Here is a 13,661-nt window from a genome sequence, read left to right as displayed (position 1 = left end):
AAGACACGCCCCACCAAACCATCACTGACGCAGGATGATGACCACGTTGTACCTTTCCGACAACTTGAGCAGCTTCTTTAGAACTGTGAGCGTACACTATATTATTTTGCTTATTGTAGTGTTCATCAGTCGTGAAAATTTTTTCATCGGTAAAGAGTACATTTCGGTGCCTTTGACTGCGTATCGCGACAGAAGGCGTTTTGATCGATCCACTCTCTTTAATTGTAAAGATTGATTTAGGGCATGTCCGGTATATCGGCGATAAGCACCCAGCTTCAGGTCTTGTTTTATAATACGCGACAGAGTCTTAGCGGGAATCTTCATTTCTCGCGATAAGATTTTTTTGCTTCCTAATGGGGTTTCGACGAATTCTAACATTAACAACACGCGGCCGCCCCGATCTTTTCCGGTCTTCCACAGACGAAATGTTGCTGTATCTGTTGATAGTACGATATATGAACATACGGCTGATACCAAGCTTTTGAAGTGTCTGGAATATGATCGACGGCTCCATACCCACTTTGTGCAAGGCGATCACTACAATCCTATTTTCTTTAACACCCCATTCCATATATCATAATTTGATAATGAACCCGAAAAAATATGTGAAATGATGCACAATCGAAATTAGTTTTTAAAATTATATACGTGTTCCAATTTCAAAAAAATTAAAAAGTCTAAAAAAAGAAAAGTTTTTATGTAACAGTATTTAAGGCCAGACTAGTTATATTATTTACATTGTACATAGTCTGGTCATAAATATTATTACAATTAAAAACAAACAAATTATTTTGAATTTGGAATCTGTCATTTTTATATGATTGTTCATTGTGTTTTCTCATTTTCGAGCCAATACATTGAAAAATATTTTATATTAAAATGGAGTGGGGTGATAAAGAAAACCGAATCGCTGTGATTGCGTTACACAAAGTAGGTATGGAGCCAAATATAATTTTTAAAACACTCCATACGCTTGGTATTGGTCAAATGTTTGTGCGCCGGGCTATTGATAGGTACAATGAAACCTCCTCTGTTTATGACAGAAAAAGATCTGGCCGTCCACGTAGTGTTCGTACAAAAAAAAAAACAGTAAGGGAAAGAATTCAAAGAAATCCTGTACAAAAGCAAAAGATGATGTCGGCTGACGAACATAGCACCTAGAACCATGTCATGTATTTTAAAAGATGACTTGGGTCTTGCAGCCTATAAGAGATGCAGTGGTCATTTCTGAACTGATAATATAAAAAAGAATAGGGTGGTAAAATCAACGCAACTACTTAAGCTGCACACAAAGGGAGGTCACAGAAAAATTTTGTTTACGGAAGTTACGCGACCCATCGACGCCACCGGCTCAAGTTGTAACAATGGCTACTGACCAAGCGTTTCCGTGGGACAAGTATATTTTTTAAAAGAAATTCGTTCACCGTTATTTAACTCAGATAAGCATTATTTACAATTGAGCAATACTTTAACAAATAAAATTACCGTATTTATGCTCAAAACTCTAAGAAAGTTTCCCAATTAGTCAACAGAGTACAACGTGGGCATTATCCGACTTTGGTGATGGTTTGGTGGGTGTGAAAAAGGTATCAAAACATCGGCGCAAGTGTATCAAGATATCATTCTTGAAAGGTTAATTATGATTTATGGTCAGTTTTAGAGAGTATGGCTTACTCTAAATGCCATACCAATATCGTAATCAAAGCATCTATAGCCCTAGACTTTGTAATCCGTATATCCAAGGAAGATGGGGAAGCTTACTTTGCTTCGGGGAGATGGTTGCCTGAATAAATGTCGCCAATGACATCGAGCTCGGCTTAGATTCGGGTGCGGCCATTGCCCTACGTTGTTCTACCTTCTGGGCCTCGACCTTTAGTTGTAGGCGCTCCGAGTCGCTCGGAACGGCTTCCCCGAGAGCCGGCGACGCAGGGGGTGAAGGTGATTTGCATTTTGGTTTTAAGTACCCAAGGTCCTCCAACCTGTCTTCGTAGACATGACCTCACTGTTCTTGGAGGCCATTAGGCAACCCTACCTATCTGATACGTCGCCTCTATCATAGCAGACTCTCATCGAATCCATACTGATTCTTCCGGGGATTCCCCCGGGGATCTCGCTCATCCGCTGTAGCCACAAGCTGGACTGCGCGAAGGCGGACGTCTCTCCCCATTCGAAGAGTGCGATCTCTTTGTTTTTTAACCGCAACAAACGATAGGTCGAGTCGCCCTCCTGCTCTTGCACTAGCGCTGTGATTTTTGTGCGCCTTATGCTTGTCTTTTGAATGCTACCGTTTATCAATAAGGCGAGTCCCGGCGAAATCGCCAGCCGATTGCGTTCATCGGAGCGACAGAAGCTTATCCCCATCCTCTCCACTTTGCTGTCCATGAATAGAGCCACGCATCTGGTCCTAATACCAACTTCTCCACTTCCATTCACTTCACTGGGCGAGGATAGTGTCATCCTGCTCTGAGTCGGTTGCGGAGGTGCATTTTGGTTGGCTCTATTCCTGAACAGGTCTTGGAGTGGCGAAGACATGGTCCTATTTATGGGGCCCAGAAGGGTGCGGCCAGGAGACATCCGCGGAGCTGTTGTGTTGTCCCGCTGAGCGGCTTGTTGGATACGGTTTTGCTCTATTTGTGCTTGTGTGTAGTGTTTCTGAGTGTGTGTTGTATGAACGACGGTGTTGGCACTCTGCGCAGGTGTTAAAGCCGGTGATGGAGAAAGCGTGCTGTTCCTCTTTGCGGCTGTATTGACGGCCTTTCTCGCGAATGTGAGGAAGGACGTTCTGCTAGTCTCGCTCTCCAGGATGGTATGGAGCGATGGCTGGTCCAGTTTAATCTGGAGTTTGAGTTCCAGATCCAGCCTTTCCTTACTGAACCTCGGGCAGTTCGGTATAATATGCAGAACTGTCTCCTCACAATTCGGGTCGCAGATAGACGAGGGACTGTCAGTGAGGTGGAATCTGTGAAGATACGCCGCAAATCCTCCGTGGCCGGTCAGAATTTGCGTGTCGACAGATGTTGGTGCCGATTTCCTTACCAGTCTGTGAGCGGTCTTTACATCCGGTAGGAATATTTTCGTGACCGAGCCAGTCTTCGAAGAATTGTATCTGTCCTGCCACACCCTGGTAGTCGCTTCCCGGATTTGCCTTCTGACATACGAGATTAGTACTCTGTCGTAGTCAGGTGCCGTCTTTTTTGTTAAAGCCGCCCATTTTGGCCAACTCGTCCGCTCTCTCATTGCCCGGTGTTCCAACATGGGCCCTCTACTCAACTAGTCTTGTTTAGCATTATATAGATTACTCTTTCTAGAAATATTTTGTAGTAGTTTCTGTATGTGGTAGCATGTTATTAGCTTCATTTTTATTTTTATTCTGTATTAGTTACAGTTATAACAAGCTGTAAGCTATCCCAATAAAATAAAATAAATAAATTAAAATAATTTGGAGTGTCTAAAAAAATCCATACAATCCAAAGAATTTTCCCATGGAAAGAGTGCGTGCTTCTAGTGATAACTGGCCTCAACATTTAAAGGACTGTATTGCAGCCAAAGGAGACCACTTTGTATAAGCTTTATATATTTTTAATGTTTTTATATTAATGTATAAAACTAACGCACTGTAATAGTAATAAATGTTACGTGCAATTAAATTTTTTTTTTCTTTGTATCAATATTTAGGGCAAGACTATGTATATTATACACTATTATATTTTATACTATACATCCAAACAGATACAAATATCACTAATGGAATTTTTTAATTCATCTTATTACAAATGTAACGAAATTTTATGAATTATAAAAATTCAACTATATTTCCAGCATTGAAAGCAGCATATACAGAACTATGCATCCTCATAGCCTATACTGGTGAGCTTTTAGATATCCGTATCTGTAACTCCACGGATATCCACAGGAAAAATGAGGGCCATATTCATATCCGTATCTGTCACTTTTCTCGCGGATCATTTATTAATTTTCAAATTCAATTGACAGGGTAAAACACTGCATAATATTATAACTTAGATTATGTGATTAAGTAGTGTAATTAAGAAATATTTGGCACCTTTAATTGCAAATATATATTCTAGTAAGTTATCATATTAATAATATATTACTCAATGATATTAAACTAACTAACTATCTTATGAGATCACTATTACACATAGAAAGCTATGACATTATTTTTATAAATATAAGAAAATGAAAAACAAATAACTTTTTTTATTGAAACAACTTTTTTGGATTTTATCACGGTTTATTAAGTTTTTTAGATGCTCGACTTTTCCTGGACCTGGTTGCTAAACAACAATAATTTTAAGTTCTGAATTTTAGTTAAACGAAACATTGCCACTCCGCGCTCCGGCAGTATTGGCGTGTAGTTATGCATCTGAGATCATCAGGGGATTGGGGATAGGGTCAGGAATGCGCTTCCGATGCTTCTGATATTGCAAGCATCTATAAATTACGATTATTGCTTACCATCAGGTGAGCCTAACTCTTGTTTGCCGATCTTATTGTATATAAAAAAGGATTTCACTCAACTTTGAGGTAAATTGTTTGAATTTAAAGTTAAATAGTAAAAGAACACAGAAAACGTAAAATCTGTGAAAAGTAACACAAAATACAATATGTGGAAAGCTAAAAAACAAATTACTTTATTCAATTTCGTTTATTAATATGATCAATTTTGTTGATAATATGATAATATTATAAGTAATGAGAAAATCATTTGCTGCTTTTTTTTTGTTACTATTTATTTATATAGACATTTGTATCGGCAGCGGACGATGTAACAGTAATGTTAAATGTTATTGTTTCAAAAATATATTTATTAACTTTAATTTTATTTAATCAATGTCCCGTAAAAAAAAAAATTTTCTCCCGATAATAGGGTCATTCGATGTGGTAACCTTAGTCCTAGCCATTGTTGCGGCGGGTCTGACTTCAACTATCATTTCAAGGTCACGCAGCGACACCGTGGATCTTGACAGTAAAGATCCATATCCGTGGATCTTGACAGTAAATATCTATATGCGTATCCAGATCTGTATCCGCTAGTAAACATTTTTGACAATCTGGCACATTACTATTAAAAACCAATATACTTTTGATTATTTAAAACTACCAAAAAATGAATACTTTATGTATTCTGAAAAATTTAGTTTTTATTATTACTATAGTATTCTCTGGGACAGAAGTAAATAATAAAATTTCATACATTTAGAGAATAAAAAAAAAAATTATAACGTTGAATAACTAAAATAAACCACGAATTGTAAGTTCAAATTTTATTATTTAATATTAAATTATCATGGTTTGCACTTACCGTAAAAACTTTTTGAGCACACTGGCTATGGTATATACAGAATAATTATCGACATTGACAAGACGACCCGTCTGTAGAAAATGTATAAGCTTTTTCATAGCTCCTTGATGCCCAGGAGCGCGAAACACATCGCGCCGTAATGGTGCTTCTTTATTCAATTTCAATATCAGCACCTAGGTATTTTAATAATTTAAAATATTATACAACCACAACAAAGCAATATTTTTTGTCTCATTTGACTTACTACATAGGGTTTTATTGCTTATTTTATTTGAATGAACTTTTCATCACTCCGGTAGAAGTGTTTTGTAAAACACGTAATATTTATGAAAACAACAACGATTGAATGAATATTGAGAAATTGATCTTAATTACTTAAATAAATTAAGATAACTAACAAGTAAGGGTCCCGGTATGTCATCCTTGCATACTTCATGAAGAGGAACACCGAACTTCACTTTTTCGAGTCTTCTTGGATATGGCAAAGAATTAGGATGCCCACAAGAAGTAACCACATTGCTCAATGTAGCAGCTCGCCGATGCATTCGCCTCGCCCAGTTGCTCATTATTGTGCTTCTCGAAAAACTATTTAACCGACCCAAATTGTTAAATTGTTTAACGAGTTAAATAGACTGCAAACATTTTTCTAAGAGCTTATCATCTGTAATTATCATTTAATCCATAAGCCCAATTCCTTTGTAATCACTTAGAATATGTCGGGATTTCATTTTTGTTTCAACTCCACCCCCATTTAAACGAGATTTAATACACTTTCCGAAAATCACAATGATCAACTAGCTCGATGCCTCGATATACAAGCAACTGAAATGCCAAATACAGTGTTACCAGAAATTTTCACCCGTCTGATCGACACAGTGCCGTGAAATTATCGTTTTTTCGGAACAACTATCGTACATCGAACAAAAAAAATTCAAATTCAAGCTTTTAAGGAAATTACATTAAAAATTTCAGTAGGCCAAAAAAAAATGGAAGGACAAATTACCATACAAATACTGAACAAATGTTTTCGAATTTCATCAAATTTCAAATTTCAGTTGGCCAAAAAAAAAGGTCGTTGCTCCAAATTCATCAATTGTGGAGAAATCGTTGCGTTTCATTATTTCGGTAGGACAGACAGAATTATCGTACAAAGCACATATCTACGATCCTAGGGTACGGATCGTATATTGTTGTTACGCAAGGGCGAAGGGGCTGCACCTTCCAAAGCGCCGGAGACGTCATGCAACGATATTTCAATATACAAATTAATTTTTCAAAAATAATAATTAAAAATTTAACTGTTTTTATGATCAAAAAGCATCAATAATGGTCAAACAAACGATAATTAATAAAAATTAATTATATTGAGCGACACAAATAAAGATATCTATTTATGTTGGCCAACTTAAGGATGGATATTTGTTTAATTAATTATAAAAAAATAAAAGACGAACAAACAATTTTTCAATCGAACAGTAACAAACAAACGAATAACAAACAATTAAAAGTAAAAAGGCCAAAAATCGTAAAAAGTGAGGCCAAATTCAAAGAGCCACACAGAACGCGCTATAGTACGGACGCGGAGCACGAAAAATTACCTTTTTGCCTACTGCCAGTGGTTCTCAAAATTTTTATATAAAGTATGAAGCTTTAAAAAATCGGTAGAGTTTAGAGTTTGGGATGTCTTAGATCTCGTTTTTTGCACACTACACTAAATCTACACTGTCTGCCCGTGGATCGGTCTAGTTACAGAATAAAATGTATTTTTTTAGAAAAGAACTATATATATACACACATATATAAGTTAGTGTATGTATATATTACTATGTGTACAATTTGGTGGCTATACTTTGTGTTTGCAAAAAATCTTTGATCTGTTGATGTGTGAAAAAGACACCAATAAACACATATTCGCATTTAATATAAGTAATATTAACTTTTGGGTTAAATTAAAAATGAAAAACGATGAATCTTGTGCCTTAAATTTGACAAAAAAAAATTAAATTAAAAAGGTTGACAATCTGTGACCTGTCTACTACCGTCTGTCTGTCTGTCACTAAAGCTGTGTGAGCGCAACGGCAATATGTATACGCGAGCGACAAAGACAAAAGATGAGGGGTCAATGTACGCAGACCCGCCGCTAGCCGTGTCGTCGCCCGCGTGCAATACCGATTATGCCGCCCAACGACTATCTATCGAAATCTTCTATCAACTTTTTTGAATCCAAACTGTCTAAAATTTCATGTTTAGTTGAAACTATAGCTAAATAACTTGGTCTTTGCTGAAGCATTGTTGATCTTAAATAATTTTTGATAATTTTTAATTTTGAAAAGGATCTTTCACCAGATGCAACTGAAACTGGCAGTGTAAGTAATATCCTTAGCGCTATTGCTGTGTTCGGAAATGTTGAAATTAAGTCATTGGTAAAAAGATATTGTAATAAGGTTTGTGGATCATTAGACTGGTTTTTTGTAAAATGCAACTTTAATGCAATGATTTCATGAAATAAACCAATACCGTCAATATCTGATTCACTACTTGAATTATCTTTAAGTTTCAGATTTAAATCTTTACAATGTTTCATTTACTTATCATTGGAATAATTAAATAAGTTATTGCTAAAAAAGCCAAATACACCATCATCATCACTTCAGCCTATGCAGTCCACTGCTGAATATAGGCCTCCCCAAGTTCGCGCCAGACATCCCGGTTTTCCGCAATCCTCATCCAGCCTACACCGGCAATCTTACGTAGATCGTCGGTCCAATGGGCCGGAGGACGTCCTACACTACATTTGCCAAGATGCGGTCTCCACTCCAGGACCCGTCTACTCCAACGGCCATCGGTCCTGCGACACAAGATGACCAGCCCACTGCCACTTCAACTTGCTAATTCTGTGGGCTATGTCTGTTACTTTCGTTCTCTCGTGGATAAACTCATTTCTAATCCTATCTTTGAGAGAAACCTTAAGCATAGCCCGTTCCATTGCACGTTGCGCGATTTGTGGACCAGTCCCTTCGTCAGTGTCGACGTCTCGGCTCCTTATGTTAACACAGGCAAAACGCATTGCTCGAAGACTTTTGTCTTCAAGCATCGCGGAATCTTTGAAGTGAAGATTCGACGAAGCCTGCCAAACGCCGCCCAGCCCAACCGAATCTGTCGGCTTCCTTCTCGAAGTTGTTGCGGCCTAGTTGGATAGTATGGCCTAGGTAAATATAATCCTGAACCACTTCGAGAAGGGTACCATCGACCGATACCGGTCTCGGTATAACTTAATTGTTAAACATAACTTTTGTTTTATCCAAGTTCATACAGAGACCGACATGCTGGGAGGACTCGTTTAGGCCGGCCAGCATGTGGCCTAACTCATCGAACGGCTCCTCAAAGACGACAATATCGTCGGCGAAACGAAGGTGAGAGATGAATTCACCGTTGACGTTAATGCCTCGTTCTCCCTAACCTTAGGTCTTAAAGACATCCTCCAGCGCAGTGGTAAACAGTTTCGGTGATATTACTTCTCCCTGTCTTACCTCACGCCGGAGGGAAATAGGCCCTGTTCTCTGGTTCTGGACATGAACGGTCATCGTCGCCGCGTCGTACATACATTTTAGTATCTCGATATATCGCCAGTCGATATGCCGAGAGTCCAGGACAGCCCAGGTCTCGACAGAATCGAAGGCTTTCTCGTAGTCCACAAATGCAATACACAGCGGTTGATAATATTCTTCTGTCTCTTGAATAATCTGCCGAATAGTATGGATGTGGTCCATGGTGCTGTAGCCATTTCGAAACACAGCCTGCTCCGGTGGTTGGAATTCATCGAGTCTTCTGGCGAGACGATTCGTAACAACCCTCGAAAACAGCTTATAGAGGTGGCTCAGAAGTGAGATCGGTCTGTAATTCTTCAACAGAGACTTATCGCCTCTCTTAAAGAACAGCACCACCACACTCCTGGACCACGTCTCTGGTGTGTTACCTCGGTGAATGATGGCGTTAAAGAGTCTTGCCAAGGCTTTTAGGACAGGTCGCCCTGCGGCTTTAAGGAGCTCAGTGGTAACTCCGTTATCCCCCGGGCCCTCCCGTTTTTAAGCTACCCGAGCGCTGCACTAATGTCCGCCCTCTTCGAAGTCCGGGATATTCTCCGAATAATTGCGCAACAATGGTGCCCGTGGATCTTCGTTGTCCCAAGTCGCAGGCTTGCGTGCGAAATTTTTTTGTGTTTCCTCTGTGATTGCTCCGCCACCTTGTAATCTTTTTCTCAATTATGATTATGAAAAATTACAAAAAATTATAAAATGCCTATTGGTCGCGCGCGGTGACCGGCTAGCCCGCTGCGGACTAGGCGCCCCAAGTTGATATCCTATGCGCGCTATGTATGTTCGGGGATAGCTTCGTTGTTCATGAAAAGATTTTGATAAATCTTTTTTTATTGGAAAGGAGATATCCTAAGTGTGGTACCATGATAAAGAAACCAGGATCTGATGATGGGATCTCAGAGAAATCGAAGGAAACCCTCGAAAATCCGCATAACTTTTTACTGGGTGTACCGATTTCCATTGGATTGGATTACGGAAAACCGGGATGTTTGGCGCGAACTTGGGAGGCCTATTTCCAGCAGTGGACTGCAATAGGCTGAGCTGACTGACTGACTGACCGATTTCGATAATTTTTAATTTATTCGAAAGCCGATGTTTACCATGTTAAATTTCATCGAGATCTGATTACAACTTTTAGAGTAATTTTTGATAATGCGTATTTATTAGACTATTTTTTCGTCTACCTACGTTGTATTACTTGTCGATGTATTTTTTCGTTTGCCAGCAAACAACACAATTATTTTTTAATCAGAAAAATATAAAAAGCAAGAAAAAGTACAAAAGCTGGCCATATCACGTAAAGCAATTTCTTGTATTATTTTGTTTTCTTCGCACCTTGTGTTAAAAGAAAAATATGGTTGTGGATACAGTTTATCCCGAAGTAAGTTGTGAATAGACTTAGTGTTCACTTAGTATGTAATAATATATACTTAGGTTGAAGGAAATAATAAGTATAAGATTTTCAAATATTACTAAATACGGAAACATTAATATTTTTTACCAGTCCTTTTCTCGTGGAGTACCCCCGTAGTGTGCCTACATATATAAAACTGTACACCTATACCGTCAATATATCATCTACTTTGCCCTAAGGTTGCCTGGAAGAGATTGCTTTTAAGCAATAAGGCCACCTTTTGTACATTTTTCTACTAATTTATTTATTTATTTATTCAAGTAATCTACATTTGCATAGAATATACAGTATTTGCTAGTGGGACCCAAAATAAGCTATGCTTGTATCTTGGGCCGCCATAATAGCTGCAGGTTGCCACGGAAGTAGACACAATTTTTGTTAATCTTGCTTGTTTATTACATTTCTTGTTTGGTGCACAATAAAGTGTAAATAAATAAATAAATTTTTAAAACGAGTTTATATGAAACTTTTTTAATATTCTTATAAAAAAGTATTCTTTGAAACATGTTATATTTACATTTGTTCACTATGATTTCAAATTTTCACGGGTGGAGGGCAAGCAGCGTGCGTTGGGAGGGCGGCACACGATGCACGCGACGACTCTGGCACGGTAGTGCATGTAAAGCGAGGCGTGCTTAAGCTTCTTGTTAGCACTTGTCATTTAAGTAATTCAAACTGAAAACCGAGTCAAAACTGAATGTACAATCTCACAGTTCCAGATATTGTAAATTACTTTTGGACGCACTAGGCCGATACACTTGCACGGAGGTGAGCTTACGCCTGCCAACATAGGCCACCACAAGTTTGCGTAAAAAATGGTGTGAACTCCTGTGTTTTGCCCATAGTCACCACGCTGGGCAGGCCAAAAAACAACCTTAACCGTTGGCGGGGGCAAATCGGTTTGTTTAAATTAAAAAAAAATCTAAATACGAACAAAAAAATTATGATCAAACAATGAAGAACAATTAGTTAACAATTGAAATAAGGAAATGAAAGTGAAAAAAAATCAATATTTAGTGCTAACGAGTCAATTTTAGAAAATTAAAAAAAAACTAAAAACGAAAAGAAAAATATGATCAATCAAGCATTGAAAAACAATTAGCGAACAATTTTATTGAAATAGCAAAAAAAACTGAGTTGCCCCCGCCAAATTAAAATAAGGTAATCTTACGGTCGAACAATGAAGAACAATTGACTGACGATTGAAATAGCAAAAAAAAATTATAAATAACTAAGTTGCCCCGCCAACTTGAGATTGCCCTCAACGTTCACAACAACATTTTATATTTGTTAGTTATAATGCACAAATATTTTCAGGTTTAACTAGCGGGTAATTGGAATCCATGTAAGGGCAATTTTTCAGAAACGTTTTGGTTAAGGGGCCTACTCAAAGCACTGCCTGCAGGGCCCTGCTTGCAGTGCCACTGCCGATCGTATTGTATGTATGCATGCAGGGCCGATATTTTAATTGTTCACCCTGTCGCAGGGCCGCAGTGTCGTTCTGCCAGCCCGACACACGATCTCCCCACTCCGTAAACTGCAATCAGGGACATGTGTAGCTCGGTCGGGCCGATTTAGACCACCATTTTGTTTACGTCGGTACATTGCGACGTTTGTCTACTCTATTTGACCTGGGGTTTGTCTTGTCAGTGGTTGTCATTTAGCAATTAATCAGTTAGTTGGTGGTTAGTTGGTTTGGTTTTATTATATTATTTGTTTGGCTCTGTTTTCTTCAAGAAAAATGAGCCAGCGAGAAAAAGACGTGTGGAGGGACGTAATCTAATTGTATAGGGATTTGCCATGTCTTTGGAAAACTAACCACGATCATTATCATAACAAAGATTTGCGGTCGCAGGCTATGTCGCTTTTACATGAAAAATATAAAACTATTTTACACCAGTGCTTCCTTTTTTTCTTTTGAACGCTACAAGTACTCAATACAGTCAAACCCAATGCTATTTTTTGGTGTTTGAATAATGTAGGAGCCATTTATAAAAACTGACGAATTTAGGCAAGGACAAAGAGAACACAAGTGAACACGACAACGTATGCCGCGTAAATGATTTGCAGTGCTTTGTGGAGCAACATCCTCTGCGGCAGTAACTGCAAGCAGGCCCTGCAGGCAGTGCTTTGAGTAGGCCCCTTTAAAGAAATACGATTATTTCAAGTTGGGATGAAATTTAATTTATTTATTTATTTTTCTTGAGAAAACTAGAAGAAGGCAAGTTAAAAATCTTAGGTAGGATTAAAGGGCAGACCAATATTTATGGCCTGTTATTATTATTTTTTTATTAACAATTTATCGTAGACTTGTCTTAGAGTAAATTACCATGGAGCATAGAGAACTTTCTCTATGCTCCATGGTAAATTACTCTGTCTACGCAATTTATCAACCGATACCTGTAGGTATACTTGATCCATGACCGATACCCTAAGCCGATACCACTTCTTGACCGATACCGACGATAGCCTTCTTAAAATATGCTGCGTTCAGTAATCACAACAAAGTATCTTTTTTTTTACAAACAACTAAAATTAAAATATCTTCTACAAATATACCTATTATAAGTATAAAAATAAATGTGTTTCTTCATAGGTTTTCATATATTAAACATTATTTCTCTTGAAGCAAATACAATTTTATAATTTGATTTTCCTCTCAAAATAACTTTATTATTAAACGTAACGCATGGTTTTGTGTTTTTGACATCTTTTAAACTAAAAAATCGGAACTGAAAATGTGGATAATCAGAATTCATTATTAAATTTTAAATACTCAGCTATAGGGCCGATTTTTATTCATGTTAAGATTGGTGATAAATTTTATTTTTTATTATAATGGATGTTACAAGCAATACCTGTAGTGTCAGGTCAAGGACATAAAAATATTTTTAAGTGATATATGAAGAAAGTAATTAGTAATAAGGCTGTTTTAGTTATCTAGCTCATGAATAACAAAACCGCCTAGAAATAAAAGAGAATAATGAAGCAACAAATAAAATAACTACCGTTCAAATACTATAGAACTTATTATAAACCACCTAAGACTGTGGTCAGTATAATAAATGGAAAAATTACAGTGTATTGTACATTTGTATTGACTTTAATTTATAGTCCACTTTTGAATTTGAAAGAAAACAAATTTCAAAGTAAACGAAAAAACAATCTCATTATCACCTTTTATATTTTTCTTTACTTTATTATGCACACCTTTAAAAAAAATTAGAACTAAGTATAAAGAACTAATTTATTTTAACATACAATTTTAACCTCATAATTTAAAGCAAATTTATGTAATTTTAGTGTTGAAAAAATTATAAAAAAA

The 13,661-nt window shown here is 37.4% G+C and overlaps 1 protein-coding gene across 1 annotated transcript in view; it reads right to left on the bottom strand.

Moving 5' to 3' along the window:
* Nucleotides 1-6,156, bottom strand: part of LOC123664062 (rho GTPase-activating protein 20) — a 40,662-nt gene extending 34,506 nt beyond the window's left edge. The window contains exons 1-2 of the mRNA XM_045598681.1: nt 5,725-6,156; nt 5,327-5,499 (exon numbers count right to left, since the gene is read on the bottom strand). Coding sequence (XP_045454637.1) covers nt 5,327-5,499; nt 5,725-5,892 — 341 coding nt within the window. The 5' untranslated portion in view covers nt 5,893-6,156. The remainder of the gene's footprint in view (nt 1-5,326; nt 5,500-5,724) is intronic.
* Between the last annotated feature and the right edge of the window lie 7,505 nt (nt 6,157-13,661).

This window comes from Melitaea cinxia, chromosome 21 (assembly GCF_905220565.1).
Source record: "Melitaea cinxia chromosome 21, ilMelCinx1.1, whole genome shotgun sequence".
Taxonomy (NCBI): domain Eukaryota; kingdom Metazoa; phylum Arthropoda; class Insecta; order Lepidoptera; family Nymphalidae; genus Melitaea; species Melitaea cinxia.
Note: the sequence above shows the minus strand (reverse complement) of the source record. Positions and strands in the feature narration are given on the sequence as shown.